Raw genomic sequence first — 20,371 nt, forward strand, 5'->3', positions numbered from 1 at the left:
TTTAAAGATTTATTTATTTATTATATGTAAGTACACTGTAGCTGTCTTCAGACACTCCAGAAGAGGGCGCCAGATCTCGTTACAGATGGTTGTGAGCCACCATGTGGTTGCTGGGATTTGAACTCTGGACCTTCGGAAGAGCAGTCTCACCAGCCATCTCACTGAGCCATCTCACCAGCCCTTGTCTACAAATTTTTATTGGAACATATTCTTGCTTATTTGTGAAATGTCCCACATGGCTGATGGGCACTTACAGGGAGAATTAAGTAAGGGGCTACCCTGAGACTGCATTTCCCTTACCCCCTGTATTTCCTAACCTTGCTGTTTGGCTCTCTGTAGGTGAAGTTTGCTGGAGCCCTGTCTGGAACAGCCCTTCAGCTTTGTTGATTTGGGACCCTTGTATTTATACATAAGTTCTTTATTTTGTGCAGGGCTTCTTCGAGTGAACACAGCTCGGTCAATGAAGGGCCAGGACAGGGCAGAGCTGTTCATCAGCTCCCTGCTGTACTAGGCAATTTATATGCATGTCTCTTTTTATTTTTCCCATTTTTCAGAAAGGGAAATGGAGTCTTAGGGACTTAAGTGGCAGAGCAGGAATTCGAGCCCAGGATTGGTCCTTCTATAGAACCCCATCACTTCTCTTGGTTATATTCCACTTAAGGGCAGGTTTAATTGGTTCCTTAGGCCCAAAGGCAGAGATTGTCCTGGGATCTTGATGCCTTAGGCAGTGTTGGCACACGTGGGCTGCTGTAACAGTGTAGGGGGTCCTCTGAGGCCTGGGACATGGCATAATGCCAAAACTGGGTTCCCTTTAAAAACACTGTGTTTACTTAATAAGACAAAATGTATTCAACCTAAGATCGATCATCTTAACTGCTTTAAATGGTTCAGTGCCATCATGGCTATTGATTTCATTCATAACACAATTATTGTGGCTGGCTGATTTCAACTGGGACTGTGTTAAGGCACAAGGAATCATGGATCCCTTCTGTGGTCAAACGTGGCACAACTTTGATAGTGTCCCCAGATGGTATGTGCGTGTGTGTGTGTGTGTGTGTGTGCGCGCGCGCGTGTGCGCACGTGCTTGTGTATTGCACGGAAGCTTAAGTCGCACCAGTGTAAAGCTCTCAGACTTGAATGAGATTTTTAAAAAAAGATTTATTTATTTATTTTATGTATATGAGTGCACTGTAGCTGTACAGATGGTTGTGAGCCTTCATGTGGTTGCTTGGGAATTGAACTCAGGACCTCGGCTCGCTCCAGCCCGCACTCACTCTGGCCCTGCTTGCTCTGGCCCAAAGATAGTTTTATTTATTTATTTATTATTATTATTTTTATATTTAAGGTATATATTGTTTTGACATAGCTATACATTGTGAAATCATGATCATATCAAGTTAACTAACATATCCATCTCTCATAAAGTTACTTAAAAAAAAACCCAGTTAGCAATCTGCCATATTCTTTTTTTTTTCTCAAGATTTTTTTATTGGAAATTTTCTTTTTTTCTTTTTATTATTAGATATTTTCTTCATTTACATTTCAAATGCTATCCCCTTTCCTAGTTTCCTCTCTGAAAATCCCTTATACCTTCCCCCTTTCCCCTGCTCCCCAACCCACCCACTCCTGCTTCCTGGCCCTGGCATTCCCCTGTACTGGGGCATAGAATCCTCACAAGACCAAGGGCCTCTCCTCCCACTGATGGCTGACTAGGCCATCCTATGCTACATATGCAGCTAGAGACATGAGCTCTGGGGGTACTGGTGAGTTCATATTGTTGTTCCTCCTATAGGGCTGCAGACCCCTTTCACCTCCTTGAGCTGTAGCTGTTTTCAGACACCAGAAGAGGGCATCAGCTCCCATTACAGATGGTTGTGAGCCACCATGTGGTTGCTGGGATTTGAACTCATGACCCTTAGAAGAGCAGTCAGTGCTCTTAACCGCTGAGCCATCCCTCCAGCCCTGAGAGATTTTTTTTGTTGGCTTGCTTTTTGCTATGCTGGGGATGCCAGTGTTTCACCATTGAGCCACATCTCCAGCACTGTTTTCCAGGACCAGGGCCCTTTTTACTATAAAAGGGAAGGGGGCTGTCTCGGAAGGAGGCGCTGTACTTTGGCTGTTGTCAGTGATTGGTTCTAGGTGTTGGTGGAGACTTGTACACTCCCTGGGTGGTCCAGGGCAGTAAAGGGGTGATTGTTCTGCCCCTGGTTCTGAAGTTAACCATCTTCAGACTCAGTCATGAATCTTGATCCTGATCCTCTCTTCCTGCTTTAGCTGCAAGAACCTTATATAGGATGTCAGATATCATTCCTACCTGTCTTTGGAAGATACAGCCTATCGCGTGTCCTTATGCTTGGAAGCAAGCACTTTTCTGTCTGGGTTTTCCTCTCCTTCTTTTTCTTTCTTCTTCTTAAAACATTTTAATTTTAGTGTGTGTGGGCACCTGTGCCATAGCATGATCTTAGAAGTCAGTGGACCTCCTCCAAGAGTCGGTTCTTTCCTTCCATTGTGTGAGTTCCTGGGGATCTAAATCAGGTTGTCAGATTTGGCAGTACCTTTACCTACTTAGTCATCTTGCTGTGTAGCCACCTAGCTATGTAGTCTAGATAGCTCTGGAATCACCATCCTCTTGTATCAGTTTCCCCGTTGCGGAATCACAGGTGTGCCCTAGATGGCCTCACTTGGTAAGTTTTGTTTCATATCTGAGATCTGGGATGGGATCCCAGGCTGCCCTTGAACTTGACCTCTGTCCTAGAGGTGAGCTGGAAGGTGTGTGTGTGAGTGTGTGTTGCAGAATGGACAGTCAGGGCTAATGGTTCCTGAGTCATAGGAATAAGAGAAAGGCTGCTGCTCGGTGAGGATGTTTTGTGAATATGTTCACTTTGTGTATTTTATGGGAGGGGTTCCTAGGAGAAGTAATATGTGCAAAGTTCCAGATGTGTGATGGATACTTTCTGGGATACTTCTGTTTGACTCCATCAGAAGGCTCCATCCCAGGAATTAAGTGACAAGGCCGGGAGCAGGGAACAGAGGAGGGTACTACGAACTTGAGTACAACACACACACACACACACATATATGAATGAATGAGATTTTTTTTTTTTCCTTTGAGACGAGTTCTCACATAGCCTAGGCTGACCTCAAACTCCTTTTGTAGTGGAAATGACCTTCTATTTTTGATCCTGCACTCTCCACTTCCTGAGTGCTGGGATTATAGGCATGTGCCACTGTGCTTGATTTATGAGGTTATGCCAGGCTAGCTTCCACCAAACAGTCCTAGCTCCAGCCCTGTATTGTGGACGTTTAATTTCATTGTAGTAAGAGTCTATGAAAGCATCTATAGTGTTACCTTCAATCTGGATGGACCCCTTGGGCTAAAAGGAGACTACATGGGACTTAGGGAGGTTGGTGGCACTCAGGAAGCTGTCACAGATGGCCAAACAGCCAGAGCAAGGACATAACATTTATGTGAACTCAGGTGTGGCGTAGTGAGTTACTACTGTAGATTTTACCCCTAAGACATCTGGGCCAACACTCTGCTATGTATTGGCTAGGCAGATGGATTTTCTTCCTGTCGCTTTATTGAGAGAGGATTTCCTGTCTCTACTGCACTGGTGTTCACTTTGTAGCTGCTGAGGATGACCTTGAATTTCTGACCCTCTGCCTCCTGCTCCCAGAGTGCTGGGATTACAAGTATGCGCTACTGCACCCAGTTTTATTAATGGGACCCAGAGCTTCCTGCATTCTAGGCAGGCATCCTCTAACCCCTGGTTTTTTTTTTTTTTTTTTTTTTTGTTTTGTTTCTCTTTTTAAAATTATTTAGGTAAAAACAAAAAGACGTGTGTGTAGGCCAGGCTGGCCATAAACTCACAGCAGTTTCCTTGCTTTAGTTTTGCAGTGTGGAAAGTCATGGCTGGCTTGTGACTTTTATCTTGAGACAGTTTTGTTTGCAAAAGGTTTCAAAAACAGTAGAGTACCCTTATATCTTAATATTTGTGAGATAAGGGTTTAAAAAAATAGAGAGCCATTATTTGGCCCAGTATCACTCATAATTCTTTTCATGTCATAAGATATTGCAGCAAGCCATTGTAGTTGCAAAACGGGCCATCCTGCCATTGGATGGGCTTATTGCTTTGCTTATTAGCTGCAGTTTCTCTCTTTGACTGCCCTGGTGTGGGGTTTGTTTAGAAAAGGGAAAGGAAATTCTTATTTCTTTGCATTTAATCTGTGTACCCGAGCAATGGCTTGTGTCGCTAAGTGTCTTTTTATTATCCATGTAAATCTGTGTATAGCATATAGTGTGATGTGCTTTGGTACACTGCTTTTCTAACTCACCCTTTTCCCAGCCAAGGTCCCCTCTGACTGCTTCTGGAGCTTTGCTCGTGCCCACTCCCCTTTGGACTAGTAGCTCTGGGGTATAACATAGTGTTCTGGCCCTTCCTTGTTTGTTTCTTGCCCAGTAACTTGTTTACAGACGCCCTGATTCTGCCCCCCCAAACCAGCTTCTTCTGGAACGGTGGGGATGAAGTAAGATCAACAGACTGGATGGGTAACCCATGATTAGAATCAGCGGTCTCTTCTGCTCTCTGAATGCCTTCTCTCAACTGTTATTGATCGAACCTTCACACAGGCCATCTTGGAAATTGAGATCTCAATGTGCACATGTTAATTGCTTGACTTCTGTGCTGGTAATTTCCCACCTTCTGTTGAACTGAACTGGCCTTCTGCCTCTGGTAGAGATTTTTTGATAGCTGGCTCAAAATCTCTGTAGCTCCTAGAGTTGCCTATAAGAGACCCAACATTCATTTATTTATTTATTTATTTATTTATTTATTTATTTATTTATTTATTTTCTTCCTTCCTTCCTTCCTTTCTTTCTTTCTTTCTTTCTTTCTTTCTTTCTTTCTTTCTTTCTTTCTTTCTTCCTTCCTTCCTTCCTTCCTCCCTNTCCTTCCTTCCTTCCTTCCTTCCTTCCTTCCTTCCTTCCTTCCTTCTTAGATATTTTCTTTATTTACATTTCAAATGTTATCCCCTTTTCTGGTTTCCCCTCTGAAAACCCCCTATTCTCTCCTTGCTCTGCCTGCTCACCAACCCACCCACTCCTGCTTCCTGGCCCTGCCATTCCCCTATACTGGGGCATAGAATCTTCACAGGACCAAGGGCCTTTCCTTTCATTGATGACCGACTAGGCCATCCTCTGCTACATATACAGCTAGAGCCATGAGTCCCACCATGTGCTTTCTTTGGTTGGTGGTTTAGTCCCAAGGAGCTCTGGGGTTACTGGTTAGTTCATATTTGTTGTTCCTCCTATGGGGCTACAAACCCCTTCAGCAACTTGGGTCCTTTCTCTAGCTCCTTCATTGGGGACCCTGTGCTCCATCCAATGGATGGCTGTGAGCATCCATTTCTGTATTTGTCAGGCACTGGCAGAGCCTCTCAGGAGACAGCTCTATCAGGCTCATGTCAGCAAGCTCTTATTGGCATCCACAATAGTATCTGGGTTTGGTGGTTGTATATGGAATGGATCCCCAGGTGGGGCAGTCTGGATGGAGACCCAAGATTTCTAACCTGACCTTCAGTATAGACTCTACATCATAAACTGTCAGATCTCTTGCCAGATGTTGAGCCCAGGGCTCTCCACAGTCGAGGCAAGTGTTCTGCTATAGACTTAAGTCCCTTTTGGGTCCCTGGGTCTGCCATACTTCTCCACATTCCTGGGCTCTGAGCACATTGCTTTCTGTCAGGAATGTTCTTTGAGCCTCATGAACCAATCTGTGCTGCTTTATGTGAGCTCCGTGGTCCTATCCAGCTACATTTAGACCCTGGTTGCAGTTCAGTTTTACATTGTTTCCAGGGTTTGTATAGTCATTGTTGATTGTCTGTCTCTTGAGCCCTGACTATGTGTCTCACACCTTCTGCCACTTTTAGATATAGGAGCTCAGACAGGGTTTTTTTTTTTTTTTTTTTTTTTTTTTTTTTTTCCCCTCTGTTCTCATTTAATTGGAAAATGGGGGTGAAACTTAACCCTGCCTTGTAGGGTGGTCTTGGAGATGAACTGGTCATTTATGTAGTGTGTTGAACAGCTTGTAGAGCAGGGTAAGGGCGTACTACAAGGTAGGTATACATGGGTTGTCTCTTTGTTCATACTTGTGTATGTTTCTTGACACACAGTAAGTGCTCAGGGAATATCTTCTGGATGGATGAGATAGTAATAAGACAGTTTTCACAGAGTCCATGGGCCATGAAATAGTAAAACCTGGGCTGGGAGTGCAGATCAGTGAGGAGCACGAGCCTAGCACGTGCAAGTTCCTGGACTTGATTGCCAGCAATGCAACACAAAAGTATACATCTCTTTGTAAAGAGTACATAGTAGATGCATACTAAAAATGTGCTCAATACGTGGATATGTAAAGTGGGGAGAATGATAATAACACCACCTCACAAGGTTGAGGTATGAATGTAGGAAGGGAAAGTCCATAGTACTTTAGAGAGCGCCCAGCACATAGTAGGTGCCCATAAAATACTTGTTGAATGGGTGAATGATGTGGGGCTGATGTTAACTTAAAGTCATGGAGTTGCTATGAAGATAGGTTGATATTGTGTAATACTGTGCTTGCACACAGTAGGGACTGAAGGGACATTTGTTGGGTGAATATAGAGGGATGAGCTCTGAGGCTCAGGAGAGCAGTCCATGTGGCATGCAGAACTGTGAAGATGTGGGCCATGGTCTTTTGAAGGAAGAATGGTCAGCTATGCCTAGCTCTCCTAGACGTGGAAAGTTAAGTTTGGATTGCCTTTCTCCTCCCTCCCTTGTGCTTTCTGTCTCCTAGAATCCATGCCCAGAATCCAGTGCCTCTTTCCTTTCCAGGATCACTTTCTGGTGGATTACAGGGTAAGGCTGGACCTCCAGACGGGGTAGGTAGTGCGACATGAATGCAGGGTGTGTATGAACGCTTCTGTGGATCTCAGCTTCCTTGAATGTCCTCCTGTACTGTCTGCAAGTTATATCTTAAGATCAGTAACTAACCTTCAATGTTATGAGTGCCTGGGTGATTACTCCACAGCTGTGAGCACCCTTAGTGTCTGCCATAGGCTTTTAGCTGGCTGGCCTAGGCTCTAGGTTTGCCTTTTGGTTGAAGGGATTTGTAACTAACATGGTATTCCACCAGACTTGGTTCCAGGACCCTACAGATACCACACTGACTGATGCTCAGTCTTCATATAAAGCAGAGTAGCATCTGCCCTGTCTTCTGAATCATGTCTAGATGCGCATGACCCCTAATGCAACGTAGCTACCTTGCTGTACTGCCTAAGGAATGATGACAAGGAAGAAGATGCCATATCCTCTCAAGACAAAACTTTTCCAACACTGATACAGACTAGTGACATTGTCATTTTCTCCTACCTTATAGCAAAGTCATATATGCATGTCATAGGAAACACATAAGGCAGATATACATCACCACCAACTAGAAAACATCTAGAATTTGCAGATATTTTCATAGGAAGCAGGAAGATCAGAGGTTCAAGGTCAATCTTGGCTACATAGAGAGTTTGAGGCCAATCTGGTCTACATGAGGCCATATTTGAAAACAAAATAATTAAAATTTACAAGTCACATCAGAAATAAGAAACATTTAGATATTTCTTTCTAAACACAGCGTGCACCTGTTTGTCAAGATGAGTCTGTTTTGTTTCCCTGAAAGACCTAGTGGAATCAGCCAATTGATAGCTTTCATGTCCACGTAGTCTCAGGTTTTTCCGGTCATGGCTGGACAGCAATAGCAGGGGTGTAAGGGGAGGCCTGTAGGCTCTTCTTTCAATGCTCATTGGGTCTTCCTTTGTGCCTTGCTCCCAGGATGATGGTGCACGGCTACCGCCAGCCCCTGGAGAGCAGTGACCTCTGGTCATTGAATAAGGAGGACACTTCAGAAGAAGTGGTACCTGTGCTGGTGAATAACTGGAAGAAGGAATGTGATAAGTCAAGGAAGTGAGTATCAAATTTCTGTGTTCTTCCAGGCAAGGCAGATGCAGCCTAGGCTGACCTGTTACCTACCCTTAGCCACTGTGACTGATTCTGGTTCTAAGGAAACTGCACCACCTCCCTAGGCTGCAGTTCTCTTCTCTCAGATTGGGGAGTGGAGGTGTTTAACACCATAGGACCTCCCAACAGCTGCCTCCTGTATTGTCTGCAAGTTAGGTCTTTAGCTCTCCAAAAGGAGAGAGGAGGCCATCTGCCAAGGTGGAATTGATTTTCCTGGTTACAGCCCTCAGCTTGGGCCTTGCCCTGCTCACAGAGTTTTTAACTTTTTCCTCTCTGAGCATCTGTTTGGTGCCTTGAATATTCCCTGAATGTTCTTGTTGGAGTTGAATGCTTTTTGTTGAACATGTCAAGTATGGAACTTGAACCATGGTATGCCACCTGAGGTCAAGGCCTCAGTGTTGAGCTCTGGACCTGGGTTCAGGCATTGTGACAAAGTAGGCAAAATGCCTTGCATATTGGATTGTATAGTTTTATAGTAAGATCAGAAGAAGTGACGGGCACATGACATAGGGATGAGTATTCAGGGACTGCTCCCGTGAGAAGATGGCATTCAAAACACTCATTCAAAGGAGGGAGTGAGCCATGTGCATACCTTGGGACAGGGCCTTTGAGTTAGAGGGACAGCTGATACAAAGGTCCTGAGGCACCTATTTAGGCTTGAGTGAATGACTGAGACTGGGAGGTGTCTTTGCAGGGGACCCAGGCTGTGCTAGAGAGTTATATTGAAGGTGTAGTAGGAAGTCAGGGGCAGATTCTATACAGGGCTACAGTGCGGTGAGAATTCTGTACAGTGACGTCCACTAGAGTCTCATTTATAAATATATTTGTATGTTGTGTTAGTCAGGGTTCTCTAGAGTCACAGAACCTATGGGTAGTTTCTTACGGGTAGTAAAGGAACTTGTTGATGACTTATAGTCTGAAGTCCAACTCCCAGCAATGGTCAGCAGCAGCTGTGAATGGAAGTCCAAGGATCTAGCAGTTGCTCAGTCCCACACGGCAAGCAGGCGAAGGAGAGAAGAGTGTGTCTTCCTTCTTCCAATGTCCTTATGTAGATCTCCAGCAGAAGATGTAGCTCAGATTAAAGGTGTGTGCCACCATACCTTTAATCCCAGATGACCTTGAACTCGGAGATCTCCCTGTGTTAATCTTCTGGAATTCATAGCCATTATGCCTCAAGATCCCCATGCCAAGATCCAGGTCAGAAACGTCTATCTCCCAGCCTCCAGATTAGGATCACTGGTGAGCCTTCCAATTCTGGATTGTAGTTCATTCCAGATATAGTCAAGTTGACAATCCGGAATAGCCACTACACGTGTGTGTGTGTGTGTGTGTGTGTGTGTGTGTGTGTGTGTGTGTTTTGAGACAGGGTTTCTCTGTATATTCCTGGCTGTCCTGGAACTCACTTTGTAGACCAGGCTGGCCTCGAACACAGAAATCCGCCTGCCTCTGCCTCCTGCTGGGATTAAAGGCGTGCACCACCATGCCCGGCTCTTCTTTATTCTCTTGACTGTGGGCTATCTCTGGTAGAGCAGATAACTGTTTTACTCTCCTCTCATTATAGGCAGCCTGTACGGATTGTGTATGCCCCTCCCAAAGATCCCACCAAGCCTAAGGGAAGTTCCCAGTTGGATGTGAATGAGGAGGTCGAGGCACTCATTGTCAAGTCGCCCCACAAGGATCGGGAGCCCTCTCTATTCAAGGTGTTATACAAGACTTTTGGCCCCTACTTCCTCATGAGCTTCCTGTACAAGGCCCTCCATGACCTGATGATGTTTGCCGGTCCCAAGATCTTAGAGTAAGAACCTGGTTCCCCATAACCTCCTGGGCGGTCCTGTCATATGCCAGAGCAGGCTTGTTACCTGCCCCTTACCTTCATCTTCCCCAGCTTTGTTTAATTACTATCTGAGTTATGGCCACTTTGATTGCAAGTCACAAAAACCTCCTGAATCCAAAGTTAGGAGGATATGGGACTGTCTAGAGCAAGTAGATCTCATGAATATCTACAGCTGGAAACCAAGAAGCCAGCAAGGGGGCCTCTGCCATCTTTCTCTCCATCACCTTGGTCTCAGTGTGCTCTATTTGACTACCTTTGAGTGACGTGCTGGTGGAGAGACCTAACTATCAGTATCATGATCCCAAGGCAGAGGTCTCTGTTGTAAGAATCTGGTACCTGGCAGTCATAGCACCCCTATAAGGTAAAGTGTTGCCTGGTGGATGGCTCAGGTGGAAATCACTAGGGTGACTTGGAAGTATTTGCCCCTACTGTATGTATCACACTTAAATCTCCCTCCCACCCCCACAGATTGATTATCAACTTCGTGAATGACAGGGAGGCTCCCGACTGGCAGGGCTACTTGTACACAGCACTGCTGTTTGTCAGCGCTTGTCTGCAGACACTGGCACTCCACCAGTACTTTCATATCTGCTTCGTCAGTGGCATGCGCATCAAGACTGCTGTGGTGGGCGCTGTCTATCGTAAGGTAGGCCAGGCACCACACCCAATCCTGTGACCCCATAATCCAGGGACAGCTAGCTGGAGCTCTCCAGGACCTGTGGAGATTTCCAGCCCAGGATCCTCAGCAAAGACAGGATGGGGGCTGTGGGGACCATGGGGCCACAGATAGCTCTCATCACGCTTATCTCTTAATAAAATGGCTCTCAGTGGCAAGTGTGAGGGATATTAGTGAGGCTGCATGTTACCTGTGGGTAGCTGGGTTTCTTAGACAGATTGGCTCTCTTTGATGAAGTCTTGGATGGAAATTCAAGTTCAGAACCTGGGGAGATGGCTAACTAGGTAAAGTGCAAGCTTGACAACCTGAGTTTGGATTTCCAGAACTAGGTAAGTTTGGCAAGGCAGTGCATATCTATGCACTGAGCAGTGAAGATAGGAGAATTCCCAGAAGCTCCTGAGCCAGGGAGCCTTGGGTACAGTCGTGATGAGACCCTGTCTCAAACAGTTTGGAATGCTAGGACAACATCTGCCCCCCACATGTGCTCCGTGGATGCATGTGTCTGCATATACATGTTCATACGTGTGCACAGTTTTTTTTTTTCTTATTTTTTAAAGAAAAGGAATCTGTGTTAAATATTCTAATTTCACACCCTGGGTTTGCCTTCACTGTCACCCTACATTTGAACTGAAGAGAGAGCATGCTTCTTGAATTGAGGCAGATAAGCTTAAATAATTTTATTTGTTTCACCATGCTGGAAGTGCACATGGCTGGAAGGGACTGTTCCACAGAGCTTGGGCCATAGCCCCATTTCTACTTTTTAGTTGTTGTTGATGTTCAGTTTTTTTTTCTATAATTTTAATTTTTATTGAAGATAAGATTTTTTTCATACAGTATATTCTGATCAAGGTTTCTCCTCCTTCAGTTCCTTCCAGATCCTTTTCCTCTACTCAAGTCCATACTTTTTTCTCTCATTAGAAAACAAACAGGTAACTTAAAGGGACCCAGTGATTCAGCCCACACATGTCCTGGCTTCTGCACCATGGAGCTCACAGGCTGGCAAGAGAGGTAGCTTTCCTAGTGCTTCTCGCCCCTGATTACAAATTGCACTCATCTATTAGCTTGAGTCCTGGTATGTAGGCAGCAGCCCAGACCAGTGGGACCTTGAAGTCAAGGTTGCTGTGTTCAGAGACATAGGGATATTTTTTAAGGCCATTGACACCTCAAGACACTTTAGGTATCATAGCTTGGGATGAGGGCATTTTCTGGGTAGAGGCCAGGGACTGTCTTGTGGTTAGTATGCAGACTGGCCAAACAAAGCATTGTCTAGCTCCCAGTGTCAGGGTAATAAGGCCAAGAACCTTGTGTTAGGATCTGAGGCCAACAACATAGAAATCTATAATCTTAGCCTAAACACAGACCTGCTGATTAAGGACCCCCAGGCGACATGCCTGCATATGAAGTATACAAGGTCATGGTTTGGAAAGTGCCTGGAGCAGCTCAGGATGGAGAGGAGAAAGATAGGCACGTACTGCTGTCCAGAGTCTTGTCCAGGGTCTGGGGAGGTCCATGACCCTTTGCCTTCACTGGTAGGCTCACCTCTTCCTCTCTCCTGAACTCCACAGGCTCTTTTGATCACCAATGCAGCTAGAAAATCTTCCACGGTCGGAGAGATTGTCAACCTCATGTCCGTGGATGCTCAGCGCTTCATGGACTTGGCCACGTACATTAACATGATCTGGTCAGCCCCTCTGCAAGTCATCCTAGCCCTCTACTTCCTGTGGCTGGTGTGTGTTTTCACTTGGTCTCCTCCTTGTGCAGGGAGGGCTGACCTCGTCTAGGCACTGACAGGGTGGGTATGGGTGGGAAGGAATGTTGCTTTCATTTAAATTTTATTTTCTGGTCTTTTTGCTAGTTTCTGGTTATTCTTTCCTTATACCATCAGGGTTTAGTTCTATATGGTAGCTTGGTATGTATGCATTGTCATTTCTTTGTGTGTGTGTGTGTGTGTGTGTGTGTGTGTGTGTGTGTGTGTCTCTTACTGAGCCTGGAGCTCACTGATTTAGCTAGGGTTCTTGGCCAATGAACGCCAGACCTGCCTCCACTCTCCCTACTCCAGCACTGGAATGATAGATGTACATTGCTATATCCAGCTTTTTTATTTATTGTTTTTCTTTTGAGACAAGGTCCTTGGTGCCCTGAAACTTGCTATATCAGTCATGCTGTCCTCAAATTCACAGAGATCCTCCTGCTTATGTCCCAGTACTGAGATTACAGACATGCATCACCATGATTAACTGTGTTAGTCTTTTCATGAAGTATACAGAATTAACATTTTTATGTTAGCCTTTTATGTTGTTAACCCACCAATTCTGTCCCGTTGTACCACCTCAAGTGTGAAATAAACTCATTTATTAGAACCCAAGTATATTGGGCAGGAGCCTCTTGGTTGTAAGGAATAGAGATCCACCATGCCCTGAGCAGACTAAAGGTATTGTAGGGGAGGAGGTCTCATTTCTAAACAATCCAGGGATCCGCAGGTATGGATGGATCTTAGAGAATGGCAGTGTTTGAAGGGCTCAGTTTTTCTCTTGTTATTTTTTGGCCCTGCTTTCTATAATTGGCTTCATTGATAATGGCTTTGGCCTTGTGTTATCTTTACGAACAATAATATAGAGGAGCAAATTGCATTCATTGCCTCCGTAGTTTCTCCCGGGGTTCTGTGTTTAACCAGCTCAGTCCTCTTCCTATCTCTGAACCAATGGCTGTGACCTAGGAAGAAGAAGTCTCTGATTGGCCAGCCTGAGTCATGGTCCCCCTCCAGTGCAAAAGGATGTGATATTATTTCAGGTGGGCCATTAGTAGTTCCAGAATTGAGAAGACAGTGAGCCAAAGGAAAGAGCAGCATATGTCCAGGAATTACTTCTCTCTCTCGTTCTTCCTTCCTTTTTTCTCCTTTTCTCCTTCCTCCTTTTTTCTCTCAGTTCTGAGGATGGGACTTGAGACCCTTTTGCATGGTAGGTAAGTGCTCTACCACTGGGTTCCTTTACAGCTGAAGGAGTGACCCTCCTTAGGTCCTCTGATGATTCTTACCCTGTCCTAGGTAGGCTACCTTTCATTTTTCCTTAATTTTTAGGTATGTGTATGTGTGCAGTCACATTTGCACATTTACATGTGTGAGTGTGGACACACTGTCATGTGTGTCACCACTCTAGAGGTAGTGGGACATAGGAGAATGGAGCCAATAAATGAGGCAGATTGAAGTCTTATGCGGTAGCCAACCTTATTCAGAGTCCCAGACAATTTATACTCCTGAGGGTTAAAAAAGGTCACCTGAGTAAAGTTTTTAGGTTCAAGTTATAAGGACAAGCTACAGTTGGCAAAAATGTGTTTTTCCATAGAGGCATATAAACAATTATTTAAACATTTAATTGAACAACATCAACAAACAATAATGAGGAATCTGAAGTAAGCTCACTCTGGTCTGCAACACAGAGGAGCACAAGAACACCTTCCAGGTGTCGGGCAGCGGGTTGGGGAAATAAAGGGGGCGGGGGAGAACCTGCATCCCACCAGAGTTCTGGTGTTCTGGGCAGGTGAGTGCGAGGAACTGATGCGTGCTCTCTATGCTGCCTGGAAATCCCAGCCCATGGGGGTAGAGAGGATCTGGGCCTCTGGGCCTCACAGGGGCCAGAGATGATAGGTTCTAGCTCTTGAGCCTCATAGGACGTCACTGGACACTGTGGAGGAGCTGAGATCAAAGTGAGGGCCCCGGGGCCTGGGCCGGGGCCGAAGGGAGAAGACGGGAAGAAAGGGGGCGCTGGGCTGTTCCCATGCCAGTGAGAGTCCTTGGCCCAGCCTGGTGGCTGGAAACGCTGGGAGGCCTTTTCTTGGGAGATTAGACGCTGCTCTTTAGGGGAAGGCCTATTTCATCATTCAAGCATGCAAGATATAGTCCATAGTTTTAGAACTTTATTGTAGAAAGGCAGAGAGAAAGAAAGTAGAAAAAGAGAGGCTGGTCATGGCCACATGGAGGGGGTTTGTGTGGGGGGGGGAAGGAGAGCTAGACATGAGAATAAGAAAGGTGAGAGCTTAAGAGCAAGGAGGGGCCAAGCAGCCCCTCTGTGGGCTGGGCTATCTTGCAGTTGCTGGGTAGCTGTCCAGAGGAGCATACCTGGCTATTGTCAGGTAACTGTGAGGGTGGAGTCTAGCCAGAATGCCAGAAGCTTGGGACTTTGTCTGCATGACTGATAGTCACAGGATTATGGAGTTGGGGATCCGTGGTGTTAGACACCTATGTCTGTCTGGGAGCATGGCTCCCTTGTAGAGTTTCTACTGGGTCTCCAGAGTAAGTCTCACTCGACCAGAAAACAGGCTGCCATTCACAGTCCCTCGTCCAAGAATAATTCCTGGGTTGAAGAAACTGGCCTTATTTTCTTGGGGTAGTCTCACAAACCCTCAGAATTCTCATATAAATTAGTTCCTAGCCCGTGTTCTGACACACTTGTTTAGAGGATAACTTTGAATTTTGGTACTTACCTTCTACCTTGTTTGAGACAGGATCTTTTTGATCCTAGCTGTGAATACTAGGCTGGCTGGCTTACAAGCTTCCAGGATTTTCCTAGTTCTACCTCCCTTCACAGCTATAGTTCCCTGGATTTACAGATGTGCATACATGGGTTCTGAGGATTTGAACTCAGGCCACACACTTGTCAGACCTGGGATCTACTGACCCAGCTCCCCAAACATCCTGCCCCTAATATTAGACCTCATGGTGTGCTCTTCCCGACACCCATGGATGTTGCTTGTGGACAGACACCATTGGAGTCTGGTGGGTGTTGTACCTGATGACACCAGCAAAGTATCTGTTGAATGGAATTAATATTTAAACATTAAGAAATCACATTTATTTGTGTGCATGTTTATGTGTCATGTGAAGGTCAGTGAACAAATTGTGAGAGTCAGGTTTCTCTTCCCGCCATATGAGACTGGGTTCATCAGGTTTGGTGGCAAGCATGCTTGCAGACAAACACTTAACCAATCTAACCAGCTCGCCTGTGGCAAGTACCCTTGCTCACAGAGTCCCACTTCTTTGTATTGATACAGAGGAGTGGTGAGTAAAACCCTTATGATGATGCAGGTGAGAAAGAAAAACATTAGACCCAGGACCTGGCCCTTGGGGAGAAGCCCTGCACTACAGCTCCTGCCCCACACAGAGAACATACATAGCTATATACAAGTCTTCAGGTATATACTGTGGCATGTACCCTTTCCTAGGAATTGTAATCTATGTGACATGTTGAGAAGCTTCCAGGACTGTTTGTAAATTATAAAGAAGGATCTAACCTGGAGGCTGGTCTGGGCTATATATAGTAAGACTGTTGTAAATGTAACTTATTTGCCAGCTGTAATTGTCATCCTAGAGGCTCACTGCCAAATAAGCATACCCTTTCTAGATCTTTCTGAACGGTGGCTGGCTGGTTCAGCCCAGCTGTTCTGGCTCAAACTCCTCTCCAAGCTGACTGATTCAGTCTGGCTTCTCTTAGCTTTATTTATCGCTCTGCTTGACCTCAGACTAACTGGCAATTTGCTTATCTTCTGGCTCCTTCATATTACCTGGCTTGTTCTGTCTTCATCTGTATCTAGTTTGTTCTCTCTGTAACTTGTCCTGATAAAACTGCCTGGTAAAATTGCCTCTGAACTGAACTCAACCAAACTCAATGGACTCAACTCAACTCTCCCTTTCTACACTGCTCTTTAAGCAGCCTCTCTTTCCTGTGCTGTTCTCAGGAGAGTTGGGCATAGCCCGTCTCTGACTCATTCTGTCAAACCTTTCTCTGGTTAGTTACTTTACCCTCCGTTAGACTGCTTCCTTCTACAAAACAACCTTTCCTTCGTTATTAGGGATTAAAGGTGTATACTAAGGGCTTGCCTGCATTCCAACCAGATCACACAGACATAGAAGGTCTTTGGATATGATCCCTTGCCAGAGCAGCCATGTTGTTGGATTAAAATTCTTCTACAGACCCAGCAAGATTTTCTTACTCAGATCAGCAGCCCTCACAGTGTAGGATGGTGGCTGCTGAGGACCAGGCTGGCTATTACATTCTGGTTTCTCTGACCTTGGGCATCCTCTTGCCCCCAGAAATACTTATTGTAACAGAGTGCATCCCCAGTGTCCCAGATTGTGACCCTTGGCTAAAAGAACATGTGCTACTCAGGGAGACTATGCACATATCAGAAGTTTGCTATATAACTTTATTTCCCAACATATTTATATTGAGTGAGAAAGCAGTAAGTTGGCTGGAGAGTTGGCTCAAGGGTTAGGAGTGAATCCAAGCTTGGTTCTCCGCACCCTTTTCAGACAGTGCACATTGCCAGTGATTATCTCCAGGGATCTGATTCCCTCTTCTGGCCTCTGCTGACCAGCATGTGTACTCATGTGGCATATAAAAATGCACACACATGGATACCATACATTTTTTAAAAAGCAGGAAGTATAAAATTGATATATTAAAAATTTACTTGAATGGTCAGGGAGACAGATCAAACTGCAAACTACTTGCCAGGCAAGTACAAAGGCCCGAGTTTGATCCTCTAGACTTTCTCCCTCAAACCAAACCAAACCAAACCAAACCAAACCAAACCAAACCAAACCAAAAGTTAGAAATTCTCTATTATAATAGATGTGGCAAATGAGGCAGAGAAAGGCAAGTCTCTAGGGCTCACTGACTTACCTAACAAGCCAAGTTCAAAGCCAGAGCGAGAAAGATACCCTATTTCATAAAACAAGGCAGATGATATCCCAAGGAGTTACACCTGAGTTGGAGCTCTGAACACTTTCACGCGCGTGTGCACACACACCACACACACACACACACACACACACACACGTACACTGCACCCCTATGAACATTCAACCTGTGTATTGTAACCCTCATGCATACACACTTACGTATCATACCTTGCCCAACAAGCACAAGTCCACATGCAAGTGATTGTAATAAACATTAAAAAAAAAAGGAGAATGCATTTGATCATAGGAGTGTTCTGCCAGCCTATGCTGGGAGTGTCATAAAGTATGTGACATGTGCTATGTCAGGTTCCCAGAGTTAGGCCAGGCTTTATGATTCTGTGGTAGAGCAGTAGAGTCAGAATTGATTATAGAAAACCATCAGAGATGCTAGGGAGATGGCTTAATCTATAAAAGGCCCACTGTGCAAACAGGATGGCCTGAGTTTGGATCCTCATTACCCATGCAAAAAGCTGGGCCCAGCAGCACATGTTTGTAACCATAGTATTGGAAGTTAGGGCAGAGAGCTCGCTGGCTGGCTGGCTGGTTTTAACAAAATCGGTGAGCTCCAAGTTCATGAAACTATCTGTCCTGTCTCAAGAAATGAGATGAAAAGTTATTGAAAAATACATCAAAGTCAACCTCTGGCCTCCGTGTGTGTGTGTGTGTGTGTGTGTGTGTGTGTGTGCGCGCGCACATGCGCATGCACAAATTCTCATACACGTACACACACACACAAATCAGAAAGGATAAGGCACAGATGCAAAGACAGACAGCAACAAGCTTGAGTCTCTAGCAAGTCAAGGTCACAGTTGTGAAGCTGGGGGAGATGGGTGTTGCAGTTCATCTGTATGTATGCTCTAACCTTCTAGAAGAAAGGAGGCTGGACTCAAGCCACACTGTGGTGCCAGCTGGTACAAAGCAAGTGTCTCTTACTTGTACTATGAGTACCAGGAACTCAAGTCCCACAGTGCCAGTGACCAGCCGATCTTTATAGTCACTTTTCCAGCCTTCAAGATAAATAAGTCATCAGGGTTGACACAACACTGAAAACTCTTGATGCCCCATCTTTGGGTAAAAGGAAAAAATGATTGACACCATTCTTGCTTGGTAGGGTCTGCCTTACGTATGTAGTTTACATTAATTTATGTGAGTGCTAGGCTCTCTTCTGTTTGCTGAGTGATTGTCACCTGTTTTTCCTTAGAGCCTGGGCCCTTCTGTGCTGGCTGGAGTGGCTGTGATGATTCTCATGGTACCCTTAAATGCTGTGATGGCCATGAAGACCAAGACCTACCAGGTAGGATGCCCATCTTCATGAGACTTCATTCTGAGCCCTTGTCCTGGGTCTTTCCAGGTGATGGTCACCCAGCTTCCTAATGCTCAGGCCTGGGATGGACAGCCTGATCTATTATAGGTGCCATAATACAGGGACACTGTTTCCCTGAGTGGCCCAGCCTTCACATTTCTGCAAGTTTTCCAAAGAACAGCTATTGTCAGTGCCTGCTGCAGACCCTCTGGGTCCCTTTGTCTGTGTGGAACGAGTCTCTGGGGCAGATGGGCAAGGAGTTGTCGAGTGACAGACAGACCAACACGCGAGATTGTGTAGAATCTGAATGTAATATCACAAAGTGAACACCAGTCTTATATAGTACAGAAAATACAAGGGGAAGCAGGCAAAGTACATTGAAGTAGCCTGACACAATACAAAGGATTTACAGGAACCAGGTAGATGTTTACAGTAAAGATAAAGCAGTCCTGCCTAGGGTCAGCTTAGTGACAGGTAAGGATTTCACACTCTAGTGCTATCCTTTTGAGCCTTGTGAAGGCTAGCACCAGGGGATTCTGCTCTTAGCAGGCCTCATGAATACTGCAATATCACAACCTCCCTATTTCCTAGGCCTTGCTAAATTCTTATATGAGTGTAACTTTTAAGTATCTGGAGAATCTCCATTTGTCAGAAGAATTCACCAACTTGCTTCTAATATGCAATGCAGCCTGTACTGAAGATTTTTATCTCAGTGGGATTCCCTGGCTCTATTATGGTATTCCCTTGTTTGGGTGAGATTTGCTACTATCCTTAGTAAATATTTTGCAGACCAGCTCTGAGCTACTGGCTCCGTCTTTTGTAATGCTTAGTTACTGAATAGGTAACTTTCTTACTGCATTCCTGCCAAATTGGCTTCTGGGACCTTGGAACACTGGGGAGACTTAACTATATCAGAATTTAATCTTAAAAGGCACTTATAATAAAATACGAAAAGAGAGCTCGTAGTTCCATACACCAGACTAACGCGGGAATAGGGTATGAGTATATGGGTTAATGAGAACGCCAAAGCTCCAGGAGGTGAGTTTCCTTGAAACTCTTTTCCTCATGAGTGCTTACAGACTTTTCATCCTGTCAAATAGACTTGACCGAAGTGCCTGGCAAGTGCCCTAGAGTTGGTCTGAGCAGGAAGGCAGAGACTGTATCGTAGTAGCTGGGAACCAACCAACCAACCAACCAACCTCCTTCCCTCTCTTCCTGTTATTCATTTTTCATATTGCTGTGCTTTCAAGAGTAAAATAAGGGGGTGTATCTGGAGCCCAGGTGTGCTCACCATGAGAGAAGACCTGGGTTCTACCACTTCCAACAAAATAAGTACCAACTTCACCTTTTTTTCTTATGTTGGTTACTTATTTTTTAAAATTATTCATTTTTATTTCATGTGCATTGGTGTTTTGCCTGAGTGTATGTTTATATGAAGGTGTTAGGTCCCTGAAGCTAGAGTTATAGGCAGTTACGAGCTGCCATCTGGGTTCTGGGAATTGAACCTTGGTCCTTTGGAAGAATAACCAGTGCTCTTCTCTGGTGAGCTGTCTCTGCAGCCCTCTATTGGTGACTTACTATGTGTTGTGTTGACTCTGTATTTTGAGAGACACTTTGTTTTTTAAAAGTGTTTTAACACAGTAAGTGCTTTTCTATTATAACAATTTTAAACCACAGAAGAGTGTAGGTTTGAAGGAATGGTGTCCTGTGTCTTACCTTCTTGGCCACTGGAGTGGATTCTTCTAGTAACTTCTCTCCCCTCCCCCTCCCCCTCCCCC

General features: G+C 45.1%; 1 protein-coding gene across 2 annotated transcripts in view; it reads left to right on the forward strand.

Annotated features, from left to right (window-relative positions):
* The window catches only part of Abcc1 (ATP binding cassette subfamily C member 1), a 101,111-nt gene that overhangs the window by 35,893 nt on the left and 44,847 nt on the right, over window positions 1–20,371 (forward strand). For both annotated transcript variants that reach the window (XM_021184472.1, XM_029470501.1), the window contains exons 6-11: window positions 6,831–6,892; window positions 7,859–7,990; window positions 9,606–9,839; window positions 10,347–10,524; window positions 12,120–12,281; window positions 18,492–18,584. In XM_021184472.1, the coding sequence (XP_021040131.1) occupies window positions 6,831–6,892; window positions 7,859–7,990; window positions 9,606–9,839; window positions 10,347–10,524; window positions 12,120–12,281; window positions 18,492–18,584 (861 nt within the window). The remainder of the gene's footprint in view (window positions 1–6,830; window positions 6,893–7,858; window positions 7,991–9,605; window positions 9,840–10,346; window positions 10,525–12,119; window positions 12,282–18,491; window positions 18,585–20,371) is intronic.

Source organism: Mus caroli, chromosome 16 (genome assembly GCF_900094665.2).
Source record: "Mus caroli chromosome 16, CAROLI_EIJ_v1.1, whole genome shotgun sequence".
Taxonomy (NCBI): Eukaryota; Metazoa; Chordata; class Mammalia; order Rodentia; family Muridae; genus Mus; species Mus caroli.